The sequence below is a fragment of the Stegostoma tigrinum genome, chromosome 1 (assembly GCF_030684315.1).
Source record: "Stegostoma tigrinum isolate sSteTig4 chromosome 1, sSteTig4.hap1, whole genome shotgun sequence".
Classification (NCBI taxonomy): Eukaryota; Metazoa; Chordata; class Chondrichthyes; order Orectolobiformes; family Stegostomatidae; genus Stegostoma; species Stegostoma tigrinum.
Window position 1 is genome coordinate 113988076 of NC_081354.1, and position 14474 is coordinate 114002549.

At 41.3% G+C, this 14474-nt stretch overlaps 1 protein-coding gene across 4 annotated transcripts in view; it reads left to right on the forward strand.

Annotated features, from left to right (window-relative positions):
* micu3a (mitochondrial calcium uptake family, member 3a) overlaps positions 1-14474 on the forward strand; it is a 198754-nt gene that overhangs the window by 16529 nt on the left and 167751 nt on the right. For all 4 annotated transcript variants that reach the window (XR_007248902.2, XR_007248903.2, XM_048544469.2 and 1 more), the window contains exon 2: positions 8846-8999. Coding sequence is in view for 2 of the 4 variants with exons in the window: in XM_048544469.2 (XP_048400426.2) it covers positions 8846-8999 (154 nt within the window). In the remaining 2 variants the exon portion in view is untranslated. The remainder of the gene's footprint in view (positions 1-8845; positions 9000-14474) is intronic.

The window sequence follows — 14474 nt, forward strand, 5'->3', positions numbered from 1 at the left end:
CCTGTTTTTATATCAGCCTTGATTTTATGTGCAAATTTATTTTCAAAGGTTATCTTCTCCCTCTTAATGTTACTTTGGTTTTCCTTTGATTTCTGGAGGGGATCTTTTACTTAGGTCATTTATTAAACCTATCTTATTAGACATGTCAAGATCCAAAATAGGCTGTTCCCTGGTTAGATTCGCAACACCTTGATCTAGGAAGCAGTCCCAATCACACTGAATTCTTCCTTGTGGTTAGCTCTGCCAATCTGCTTATCCCAATGAAGATCGCATGATTAACATTACCATTTTTCTGTACCGTCATTTATTATCAATCCTAACAAATAGTTACTGTTTGACAGCTTGTAGACGACTACCCCAGTTGTTTTCCTCAAAAGTATTTCTTACCTGTACCTATATAGATGGATGTTTGCCGCATCTTTGCCCATTGTCGACCTATCTTTATTTTGTGGCCTCTGTATGTCCTCTTCACAACTTTTCTGCCAATGTTTTGACATCAGCAAACTCAGATACCATGCCTTTATCCCTTCTTTGGTGTTATTTATGTAAATTGTAAACAGTTGAGGTCCCAGCACCAATCCCTGTGACTCCGACTTGTTCCATCTTGCCAACTGGGCAAAATAAGACAAAAGAACAGGGTATATCTGACAGGATATGTGAAAAACAAAATTACTAAGAATTTTAGGGAACTGGTAAACATTTGCTCCCTCCAAAAACCAGTGTAGAATATCTTGTGTCTATGCAGATTGTGTGTGACATTAGTAGAATGGATGGAGCCAATGTAACATGGACATTAACTCCTCCAGAACCGTTACCTCATACAACATAACTTCCTGTGAACTGCACTGTTCTATTCATCCATTCTGTTCCCTGGAAAGGGGAACAGTGAGGAAAAAGCTACTACTGCTTATGGTCCTTTTTGATATTCTTGTTGTTGGCCCTCAACTAAGGTCAAGTTCATACAGCATGACAATGCCCAAGATGGTCCGATAAATTACAGCGACAACCATGAGGGGGGAACCATTCCATTTGGTTGGACGGCTAGTTTGTGATGCAGAGTCGCACCAACTGCATGGGTTCCCGTGAAGGACCTCTTAACCGTTCCCCTTACCTGAGGCTTGGTGACCCTCCAATTATAAACCAACACAAGGCATCCCTCTCAAATGGGAGAACAGTCCAATGCTGGCAGTGCTCTCGTGATTTTTGGCAACATTTGAGGTCAGACACGCAAGCCTTCAATGTAACAAAAGTAACCCGTTCAGTTGTGTAATTATATTCTCTCTGCATAACATGATCAAAAACTTGTCTTTTGCCTGGCATTTCTTTAGCTCCCTCAATTCCAAACTATTCTCTCAAACAAAATGTGGCTCACACCCTGACTCCACAGTCTCTTCAGCATCCACATGGTTTAAATTGTAAAGAACACATCTTTTTATTTTTCTTTATGTTGGATTTTGAAGCAAAAATGGGAAAAATATTAACATAACGTTTAAAAACAAGTTGCTGGAATTCATTGATTTGTGTTCGCAGTATTGCTTTGATCAAGAAGTGGGAGGAGATGTCCAAGATGCTACAGCATTTTCAGTGAGCATGCATGACAAGTTTCACTCAGACAGATTAGTTTGCCCAATCAACAGTCAGGACAGTTTTGTGGAGGCCAGGAGTCATCAGCATGCTCGTCAACTCTGACACTTTGTGTGTGAACAATACAAAGGCAGAAGGTCTCTCAACTACAAGAGACACCATCTTTTTTTTCTCTCTGGCTTAGCAGACCAAAACTGGAAGAAAGCTAGCTGTCCTCTCCCATCAATTGCTGTAGGCTGTTTACTTTGGCCACCAATTGAAAATCTGAACAATTATTGTGTCTCAGAGGGGTTGGAGCACAAAGGACACATAACAATTATATTTTCCAAAATTCTTCCTCACCTGTGTAACTTCATTCTTACAGCTGCAGTTATAATAGTTTATCAGACAGGTGATGCTGTAAAGAGGCAATACATTTGCATATCTAACCTTGTATATGCAACAAAGTGAGAGATGGGCTTTGAATAGAGTTCTGCTGCTGAAAATCCCAGCAATGGTCAGTACCGCATATTGCAAAAGAAGTGAGCACTGCAAAATTGTGAGACGGGGGGCTCACAGCCAGCAACCCTCGATGAAACTCTATCGAAATTGACATATCGGCAGTTTTTAGTAAAATTCCATCTGGCATTTGAGTGCAGATCTGACCTGACATTCATTGACACAGACTTCTGGATAGATTTTCAGATAAGTGAAACTGAGGAATCTGAACTTTCTTTCCTATGTAGCCCATTGGCATTCATGTTAATGGCAGGATTAAAATGCATTCTAAACCTGAGTAACATTGTGTTTAAAATAGTGCTGGAAAAGAACAGGTTGTAACAAAGACTTCTGGTGTAAATGATTTACAAGAGCAAGTTCAAAAATTCTTACATACTAAATATGTTACACAATCTAGGCAACTACACAAAGGTGCATGTTTTAACAACACTCATATTTTAAACTATACTTCATATTTTTACTTCTACCATCAATTTAGCATTGTAGTCCATTCTGCTATTTAAATGAGCTGCATTTTTAAATAATGCTGATGCATTTAATGTGTTCATCATAAACTCTTCAAACTAAGACTTCATATATTTTCCAAATAAGATGGTTCTTCTGTGTTATTATATCTGAGGTTTATGACATACAATTCTTACTCGATGGAATCATGTTATAACCAACACAGTTTCACAATTAACAAATACCATTCCCCTATTTGTCAGTCACATTATAGCCAATTCAAGTTACTGGAACACGCGTTTTTGGAGAACCCCCTGTAGATTATGGTTAAGTGCAGAAACCTGGTCAGCATTTTCCGTTAACCTGAGCCCATCAGATGGGGAAACTAGACAAGTAATTTGAGTTTAAGTGCATGATTTACAGGATGTGCTGCAGTAATTCATCAAGTTTATCTTCAGCAGTGCCGACCAGCCTGTCTCAGCAGGCCACAACCAATACTGTTGCCGAAATAGCACAATCTCCACGTTCTCCCTGAAGTCGAGTATCATGCTGATTTCAATACGAACTACTGTTTGTTATTTCGTTAAAATTATTCATGTCCCCTGTGGAATGTACTTGTGGAGCTACAGATACTTAAAAATACACTATTCTGCCTCAGAGTTAGGAAGAAATAGCCTTATGAATGTTATTAAAGGCATGCATAAAAAGACATTTATCTCAATTAGTCAGAAACTGAGACAAAAATAAGCTAAGACATATATTACTTGTGTACCAAATGGCAACTTCACCACCCTATTTACTTGTGACTCTGCTTTTAATGGACTAAGAACCTGCACCCCAAAGTCTCTTTGTTGGGCAAAACTCCACAGGACTTTATCGCTAAATATATAAATCCTGCCCTGATTTGCTTTACCAAAATGCAGCACCTCATATTGATCTAAACTAAACCCCATCTGCCCCTCCACGGCCTATTTGCCTATCTGACCAAGGGCCCATTGCACTCTGAGATAACCTTCTTGGCTGTCTTCCACAACACGAATTTTGGTGTCATCTGCAAGCTTACTTACCACACCTCCTATATTCACATCCAAATCATGTATATAAATAACGAAAAGCAATGGAGCCAACACCAATCCCTGTGGGACACCATTGGCCACAGGCCTCCCTGGTCCAGACAACAGCCCACCATCACCACACTCCGTCTCCTACCTTCAAGTCAGTTTTGTGTCCAAATCGCTAGCGGTCCCTGGATTCCATGTGATTTAACCTTGCTAACCAGTCTACCGTGTGGAACCTTGTCAAACACCCTGCTGAAGATCATATGGACAACGTCCACCCCTCTGCCTTCATCTGTCTTCTTCATTACTACTTCAAAAAACTCAATCAAGTTGGTGAGATATTTTCCCATGCACAAAGCCAAGTTAACTATCCCTAATCAGCCCTTGCCTTTCCAAATACATGTAAATCCTGCCCTTCATAATCCCCTCCAAGAACTTAGCTATTTACTTCACTTTTGGAATTGAAGTTCCCAAATAATAATCCAACGTTAAAGCCTTCATCATTCTTGTAATGATTTGAAATTCAACACTTGGCAGTAGCAAAACTCTACACAGGCTGGATTTATAGTTGCCAAAGTAGCTTTCAATATATCAAGTTTAAGCTATCAATCACCTACTCCTCAATGCAGAGCTAATTATCTATTAAATTGCTACCTCCTTCACTCAGCTATTTAATTGTGCTCAGCTTGTCAAAGTACTTGTCTCATTGTATATAAAAGTCTTTTAATTCTGTAGGGAACGAGTCAGCGTTATGAAGTATTTGTTATTACTTACATTATCTGAATCTTCCCCATCAAACAGAGATACTTTATAGAATTGATCAGAATATGACTTAGTGCTGTGGATTTCTTCTAATGAGCAAAAAGGGAGTCTAGAATATTTTCCCAAATGAATTTTGCAGAAGCCATTTAAAGTGACCGTATTATAGATATTTTATAACATTTTGTCAATATCACCAAGTATGTAGTAATCAGCTATTTGTATTAATATCTGTTTTATTGGGGTGGTATGGGGAATCCACTTGAACTTAAAAATAGACATTTGATTTCAATAGTGTTGACTGGCTGCAAAGTTTTTGAAACGCGCTTCAGCTAGTTTTTGATTAGCTCAGAACCCACCTACTCTGTACAGTTGATGTGTCATCTGTAATGGCACTGGAGGTCCCATCTTTCTTAAAAACCAAAAGAACTGCGGATGCTGTAAATCAGGAACTAAAAGAAAGTTGCTTAAGCAGCTCAGCAGGTCTGGCAGCATCTGTGAAGGAGAAAACAGTTAACGTTTCGTGTCTGGTCACCCACCCTCAGAACTGATCGTAGTGTTCCAGCAACTTTGTTTTTGCCCCATCTTCCTTTTTGCCTTTTATTTTTCTCAAAGACTATATTTGTGTGATATTAAATCAATTTGCAATTTCAGAAAGTTGATTTGTAACTCTCAAAAGCTTCCCTTTTACTGTAGTTTGATGCATTGTCTCATCATTAAATTTAAATTTCAGACATGACTTTATTTTTTAAATATCCATATTTGTTTACTATTCAAAAGAATTGCTGTTTACTGCTGCTAGCCTGAAAACACTAATATTTTGTTCCTAAATTGTATCAGTGATAATGGGAACTGCAGATGCTGGAGAATCCAAGATAATAAAGTGTGAAGCTGGATGAACACAGCAGGCCAAGCAGCATCTCAGGAGCACAAAAGCTGACGTTTCGGGCCTAGACCCTTCATCAGAGAGGGGGATGGGGTGAGGGTTATGGAATAAATAGGGAGAGAGGGGGAGGCGGACCGAAGATGACGAGAAAAGAAGATAGGTGGGGAGGGGATAGGTCAGTCCAGGGAAGACGGACAGGTCAAGGAGGTGGGATGAGGTTACTAGGTAGGAGATGGAGGTGTGGCTTGGGGTGGGAGGAAGGGATGGGTGAGAGGAAGAACAGGTTAGGGAGGCAGAGACAGGCTGGACTGGTTTTGGGATGCAGTGGGTGGAGGGGAAGAGCTGGGCTGGTTGTGTGGTGCAGTGGTGGGAGGGGACGAACTGGGCTGGTTTTAGGATGGGGTGGGGGAAGGGAAGATTTTGAAGCTGGTGAAATCCACATTGATACCATTGGGCTGCAGGGTTCCCAAGCGGAATATGAGTTGCTGTTCCTGCAACCTTCGGGTGGCATCATTGTGGCACTGCAGGAGGCCCATGATGGGCATGTCATCTAAAGAATGGGAGGGGGAGTGGAAATGGTTTGCGACTGGGAGGTGCAGTTGTTTATTGCGAACCGAGCAGAGGTGTTCTGCAAAGCGGTCCCCAAGCCTCCGCTTGGTTTCCCCACTGTAGAGGAAGCCACACCGGGTACAATGGATGCAGTATACCACATTGGCAGATGTGCAGGTGAACCTCTGCTTAATATGGAAAGTCATCTTGGGGCCTGGGATGGGGTGAGGGAGGAGGTGTGGGGGCAAGTGTAGCATTTCCTGCGGTTGCAGGGGAAGGTGCCGGGTGTGGTGGGGTTGGAGGGCAGTGTGGAGCGAACAAGGGAGTCACGGAGAGAGTCGTCTCTCCGGAAAGCAGACAAGGGTGGGGATGGAAAAATGTCTTGGGTGGTGGGGTCGGATTGTAGATGGCAGAAGTGTCGGAGGATGATGCGTTGTATCCGGAGGTTGGTGGGGTGGTGTGTGAGAACGAGGGGGATCCTCTTTAGGCGGTTGTGGCGAGGGCGGGGTGTGAGGGATGTGTTGCGGGAGACGCGGTCAAGGGCGTTCTCGACCACTGTGGGGGGAAAGTTCCGGTCCTTGAAGAACATGGACATCTGGGATGTGCGGGAGTGCAATGCCTCATCGTGGGAGCAGATGCGGTGGAGGCGGAGGAATTGGGAATAGGGGATGGAATTTTTGCAGGAGGGTGGGTGGGAGGAGTTGCATTGTTCCCCAACCCCACATGGCCCGTTTCTACCTCCTTCCCAAAATCCACAAACCTGCCTGCCTTGGTCGACCCATTGTCTCAGCCTATTCCTGCCCCACCGAACTCATCTCCACCTATCTGGACTCTGTTTTCTCCCCTTTGGTCCAGGAACTTCCTACCTACGTCCGTGACACCACCCACGCCCTCCACCTCCTCCAGGACTTCCAATTCCCTGGCCCCCAACACCTCATTTTCACCATGGACGTCCATTCCCTATACAACTGTATTCCGCATGCAGATGGCCTCAAGGCCCTCCGCTTCTTCCTGTCCCGCAGGCCCGACCAGTCACCCTCCACCGACACCCTCATCCGCCTAGCCGAACTCGTTCTCACCCTCAACAACTTCTCCTTAGATTCCTCCCACTTCGTACAGACAAAGGGGGTGGCCATGGGCACCCGCATGGGCCCTAGCTATGCCTGCCTCTTTGTAGGTTACGTAGAACAGTCCCTCTTCCACACCTACACAGGCCCCAAACCCCACCTCTTCCTCCGTTACATTGATGACTGTATCGGCGCCGCCTCTTGCTCCCCAGAGGAGCTCAAACAGTTCATCCACTTCACCAACACCTCCCACCCCAACCTTCAGTTCACCTGGGCCATCTCCAGCACATCCCTCACCTTCCTGGACCTCTCAGTCTCCATCTCAGGCAACCAGCTTGGAACTGATGTCCATTTCAAGCCCACCGACTCCCACAGCTACCTAGAATACACCTCCTCCCACCCACCCGCCTGCAAAAATTCCATTCCCTATTCCCAATTCCTCTGCCTCCACCACATCTGCTCCCACGATGCGGCATTCCACTCTCGCACATCCCAGATGTCCAAGTTCTTCAAGGACCGCAACTTTCCCCCCACAGTGGTCGAGAACGCCCTTGACCGCGTCTCCCGCATTTCCCGCAACACATCCCTCACACCCCGCCCCGCCACAACCGCCCAAAGAGGATCCCCCTCGTTCTCACACACCACCCCACCAACCTCCGGATACAACGCATCATCCTCCGACACTTCTGCCATCTACAATCCGACCCCACCACCCAAAACATTTTTCCATCCCCACCCCTGTCTGCTAACGTGTGCCACAATTTAAGAAAGGTGGTAAGGAAAAGCCTGAGAACTATAAACTGGCGAGCCTGATATCATCTTGTTGGAGGGAATCCTGAAGGAATGCGAAGCGTGCAATGACATCTTAATCAGATGGGCGAATGGGCCAAGGACTGGCAGATGGAGTTTAATTTAGGTAAATGTGACGTGTTGCATTTTGCAAAGGCAAATCTGGGCAGAACTAGTACTCTTAATGATAAGGTCTTAGGGAATGTTGCTGAATGAAGAAACTTTGCAGTGCAGGTTCATAGTTCCTTTAAAGTAGAGTCACAGGTAGATAGGATAGTGAAAAAAGGCAATTGATATGCTTTCCTTTATTTGCCAATGCATTGGGTGTAGGAGTTGGGAGGTCATGCTACAACTGTATAAGACATTGATTAGGCCACTTTTGGAATACTGGTCTCCCTGCTATAGGAAGGATGTTGTGAAACTTGAAGGTGTTCTGAAAAGACTTACAAGGATTTTGCCAGGGTTGGAGGGTTTGAGCTATGGGGAGAAGCTGAGTAGAGTGGAGCTATTTTCCCTGGAGTGACAGAGGCTGAAGGGTAACCTTATACGGGCTTATAAAATCATAAGGGGCATGGATGGGGTAAATAGACAAGGCCTTTTCCCTGGGATAGGGGAGCCCAATCCTAGAGGTTATAGGTTTAAGTTGAGAGATGAAAGATTTTAAAAGGGACCTAAGGGACAACTTTATCATGCAGAGGGTGATGTGTCAATGGAATCTGTTGCTAGGGTATGTCATGGAGGCAGGTGCAGTTACAACATTCACAAGGCACATGAATGGGTATATAAATAGCAGGGGTTTAGAGAGATATGGGGCAAATGTTGGCAAATGGGACTAGATTTATTTAGGTTGTCTGGTTGGCATGGATCAGTTGGACTGAGAGGTGTGTTTCTGTGTTGTATGTTTCTATAACTGTGTAATTCTAAATACGATATGACTCCTTCACTGTTATCAGCTACTGAGTTTCTCCAGCAGTTTGTTTTTATCTCAGATCTCCAGCATCTCTAATTCTTTCCTTTTTATTATTAGTTATGATTTTTTTAGATATTTAAAAGAGTTTTTTGATCAAAGTTTCAAGTGATCTAATCAGAGAGATGCAGTTAAGTTTCATACCAAAGAGATTTCAGTATCTCCTTGTGTTGCGGGAAAAAAAAATCAGGATGTGAAAAGATTTTTTTTAAAAAGTTCAACTTCTGGATTTTGTGCCTTACAGAATATAATGGAAGAATCCGATATTGAAGATGTGGAACTATATGTTTCTTCCCAAGAACAAAGATTTAGGCTGTTTACATCACTGGAGCATGAAGGTCAGCTATATATGACTCCACGAGACTTTATTGAATCTGTTACTACAGATGAACCAAGAGGTAAGGATTTTGTGCTCTCAAATTATTTTAAATGTGACCACTTTAAGGAACAGAAGAAGAGCTATTATATTGCTGACTGTTTACAATAAAGCTCTAGAAAGTTAGAATAAAACAGAAAAGGAAATCTGGAAACAAATTCCAGAGAAATCTAAAAATAGTAAAGAGTTTCAAATATCCTAATATACAGTAATGGTGGAATAGTAAAGGCAAGGTCTGTGAAGAACTTATAAAACGTTTACGGGAGGACTTAATCGGTGTCTTTCTATTCCAACATAGAGCAAAACACTGTTGAATCTAGTTCTGGTTAATGAAGCAAAAAAAAGGAGCATGTTTCAGTGGGGGAACATATGCATGGCTAATCATCAAAATATGAATGCTTTTAAAATATTAATGGAAGAAGGCAAAAATAGTCAAACGAATCCAGTATAGGTGAATTGGAAACTGATAGGCAGCAAAAACAATGGATAAGCATTGATAGGGATGTCAAGGAAGTGATTATTTGGGTACAAAGTAAGCATTGTTCTACACGGAGGAAATGTAGAGATTTCAAAGCCAGAACTCTGAGTGACAAGGGAAATAAAGGGAAAAAAAATTAAATTTCTGATAATTGTCCAGTGTCGAATATAATCAAAAACCAAGCATAGTATGAAGGAAAACTGTAAAATGATGTAAGAAGGGCAAAGAGTTTGATCAACTATTCTGATGCCATAAAATGCATGCAAAGTATTTTTTTCTATAAAAGGCAAAATAAAAAGTTAATCAAAGATTGGGCCAATTAGGACTAAAACAAAAATCTTCTAAAGAAGGCAATGAGCAGGATTGAGGATCTAGGTGATTATTTTGCATCAGTCTTACAAAGAAGAATGAAATTGATATCACCATAGAGATGGAACTATGGAGGTATTGGCTGAAATCTTATGCTGCTACTGGCAGTGGGAATCAAGGCTGACAGACACACTTAATTTTGTGGAGGCTGAAATTTCGGGTAGTGTGATGAAATTACAGAGTTAGGTTTGCAGCATATTGGAGGTTGATTAAGCTCTGAATGACAAGTGGCAGAACCTAAATTTAATGTATTAGTATGTTAAGCAGACTCAGTAAAATATCATTTCACTATATTAAATTGCAATAAACTCAGGAGTGAATGGGAAACAAGGCCTTCAGATTCAGACTGGTTAATTGTGATGTACAAGAGGCAAGGTGATTTGGTAGATTTGAATCAAGAAGGACCTGCTTTTCTTTTCACATGGAACTTTTGTAGTCAACAGGAAAGGAGATTTTGATGTGTTAAGATTGGGTGGTGGCATTGTAAGGGGATTGGGGTACATCTGAAGAAGGGAGGGTGAATGGTGCTGGTTTTTTGAGTGGAACAGGGTATAACTAGCTGAGAAGGGGGAGTCAATTGTGGGCTTTTATAGGAACAGAGGGAAGAAAGTGGAAGACCAATACACGTATATTGGGTTCAAACATGATTGCGGAGAGATCTGTGGCTGGAAAGGTTTATTGGGGAAGATCAATCGTGAAGCCAGGCAATCACTAGGAAACGTAGCTCCTTGTCATTCCTGGATGACTTGGAAGAAGCACAAGTAAACTGTGGGATCACCCATAGTCTGCTGTGAGACATCACTCCAGATTAGTTTGTGGTAGCAGCAGTTGTAATCATCAGTGAGAGAAAAATTGGAAGGCGCTTGCAACAGCTGTAATCTAAAGGCATCTACTTGTACAGCCGGCCTGCTGTTGATGGATTGCAGTGAATGATTCAGTTTCTGTCCTAGTGCTCTGTAAACGTGGTGCCTTGACCTTCACCTTTCACGAGGTAATGGGGAAGTCAATGATACTTGTTCTGATGCCACAACATACTTGGTCAGGAACCTCGTTCATGAATATCAAATTGACTCACCACTGTGTGATTGTGTATAGCTAGCAGACCTGCCTGAGTGAAAGTTAAACTGCGCAGTTAAATCATGCCTTCAAGACACTTAATGCCACAGGATTTTGTCTATTGAATGGAAAACATAGAAAAGACCAGCTAAATAGTTGGACAACTTTCAAAGTTAATGTCCCTTGGTTTGGATGGAATGTATCCGAGGTTGTTGAGGAAAACTAAGGTGGAGCCAGCCAGCAGACCTGGTTTGGATGGAATGTATCCGAGGTTGTTGAGGAAAACTAAGGTGGAGCCAGCCAGCAGACCTTTTGACTACAATTAATCATCTAAGCATTTTGAATAAGGGAACACTGCTGGAGAAATAGAGGATTAGAATTGTTATGCTGCTGTTCTGAGAAAGGAGAGGGAGAAAACTACCACTTACTAGCCAATAGCCTAATCTCAGTGGTGGCAAGTCTGAAACATCATTATCACCAACAAAAATACTTTTCTTTAAAATTAAAAACAGAGTGATTTAATAACCAACAGCCAGCAGAGGTTAGTTAAAGGTGAAATCACATTGGACCAATCAGATTGAGCTGTTTGAAGTAACTGAGTGTAGATTGTGTATTGTGTGTGTGTGCGTGTTTGTAAAATATCACGCATACAAGGTAGGCAAAGCACTCCTTGCTAATTCTGATCCAAATGAAGCATTGTAAAATACTTCTATTTTCTTGAGCTATTACAGTTTACTTTTCCTGTGAGTTTATCAAGCGCTGGTAGCCCTCAAATTTAAATGAGACTCCAAACAGTTGGGAACTTTACAGGCTTGTGAATTTAACAATTCCAACTTGCAACCGCTGCCTCCTTTTTTTTGATCGGTTGTTTTGTAGCAGCTGTTTTTGGTACTCTGAACCCCTTAAGCGTCCATTAGAATTTTCAAGACATTGCCAGAACTTCAGCTTGCTTCTAAAATGATTTTGTGTTGACATCATATTGCTTTCTTTTTGATGATTCCGAGGGGTAGTATTGTTTGATATGATTTCTGACACACCTCTCTGTAAAGGATCAAGGTCTCAAATATTTTGTGATTGTAGAAAAGACCAAAGTTCAGTTTGTGCAGAAGCCATCTGATCCTGGGTGGATGAACACATAAGTTGCTGCTGCAACCATACTTTGCCTTTCAACATCCCACAATGCTGTGAGATAGACTTCAAGGAAGAGTAAATATTATTTTATAAGCGAGTTACAAGAATAGAATGGTTCATTTTGAATCTGTCAGAGCAGTGTAAACAGAATCTCATTTTAAAACTTACCATTATTGTTTCTATGTGAATTTTGTAACATATTTCATTTTAATTTTGCACTTCAATGTCATGCCCATGAAAGATTTTTTCTAATCAGGCTGTGAAATATATTAGTGGATTACCAATCATTAAAAGGTATTGTATTTTAGGGTGTTAATTTTTATGAAAACAGGTTGACAAATACAGGAACACAATTCATTTTAGATCCCTCTGAAGGCAGATCCAAACTGTATTATTTGAAATAATGACACATTTGTTAATGATATTTCTGCCCTTCAGAACTTTTCCTTGAGTGTATTTTATTTTTCCATCTTGTGCATTGAGCTTGCCTTGTTTAGATTCTTAAAAAATCTTGACTCATGAAATGTGATGTAACAGTTTAATGAAATTTATTGCTTTATGACCTTATCCTAAAGAGGACTGCAGTTATGTACACAGTAAAGCTAGTTGTGTGAAGTATGTTGATGGTGGGCAATTAAAATCAATGGGGACATTGGTTGGTTTATTATCTTGGTACATAAACAATAATTTGGATTTGGTACTCATGCAAATGCTTATGTAAACCTCTTTATTCCTAACTAAATACATGGTGTCTAGTTCAACATCATTCAATTTCCAATATAATTAGGATTTGCAAATTTAATTTTGTTTTCACTGAGGTCTGTTATAAAGACTGCAATTTTCACATCTGTATATAAAGCTACATTAAAAAAGTACTGTGTGCTTTAATGTACTTAGGCAAGAGAGATGATTAAGTGTTTTTAAAAATCTATATGACAAATGCTGTATCAAAATTTGAATGTACTATTTAAAACAAAGTCTGGTGAATCCTAATTCTGAACAAATTGCACTCTAAGAAGAACTGAAATGAAATTATTACAGCTGCATGGATTTTGAGACAGTAAAACTTTACTTGTGTATTAATTGCTGACTTAATTTGTACCATCAGGATTATCATTATTTGCGTTATTTAATTCAATCCTGGGATGTGGACACTGCTGTTATTACCTATCTCTAATTGCCCTTCAAAAAGCAATGGTTAGCTGCTAGCTTGAACATTTCCAGTTTGTGTGGTGTTGGTACACTCAAATGCTATTAAACAGAGTTTCAAGGATTCTCACCCACAGTCCGTGCCGAATAAGCAGTATATTTCCATTTTGAAGGGGAACGTGCAAATGTGGTTTTCCACGTTAACGGGCAGCACAATGGCTCAGTGGTTAGCACTGCTGCATCACAGTGCCAGGGACCCAGGTTCGCTTCCATCCTCAAGAGATGGTCTGTGTGGAGTTTGCATGCTCTCCCTATGCCTGTGTGGATTTCCGCTGGGTACTCTTGTTTCCTTTTGCAGTCCAAAGATGTGCAGGTTAGGTGCTTTGGCCGTGCTAAATTACCCGTAGTGCTCAGGGATGTGTAGGTTAGATGCATTAGCCATGGGAAATGCAGGGATACGATAGAGGGCCGGTCTGAGTGGGGTGCTGTTTGGAGGGTATTGTGGACTCGGTGGGCCAAATGGCCCGTTGCTACTGTAGGGATTCTAAGTTAACCTGTGGCAGAAAGATAGCAAGTACAAGCCGGTACAATAAAAAGGCAATAAACGGAGCAGCAACCTTATTGTTAGAAGTTTACAATTGTAAAGTAGTGATGTTCTGGTGAACTAGCACTGAACTTTGGTAGGCCATTTTATTCATGAAAAAGACAGAAGCATGGGCATGAATGTGGAGAAAATTTACAAGAATAAATAATACCCAGGTTTCTGGTATACTTTTCAAGAACTGTTTGACAGGCTAGGTCTCTTTTCTCTTGGGGAAAAATAGGTTGTGAGATGAGCTAATGGAATTTAATAAAACAATGATGCATGGATACCTAGAGGATATCTCCTACTGAGAGAAGAGAACAATCAGAAGCTGTCAAAAAACCCAGTAACAAATTATAGTGGTAGATTTAGATGAAAAAGATGGGGGAGACTTGGGATGAGATTAAAATGCCTGTATTAAACCTGCCTTCCCAGTATGCTCAAGCTGTGCGTTCCAATATTCGATGAGTTGCTGTGAGGAAAATGATTATTGTCATTTTATTACTTTTTTCTTTGCTTCTTTTGCCAATTAGTTTACATATTTGACCCCTTATTCGTGAGCATTTCATGAGTGAAAACAGTTTGCCCCTGTTTAGGCACTCTGGGCTCCTCATGACTGAACGTCTCTCTCACATCTTCTCTCAACTTTCTCTTCTCTAAAGAATAAAGACTCAGTATCTCCCATCTATCTTCATAAATGAATAACTTTACCTCTGGGGAAAAGAATAAGT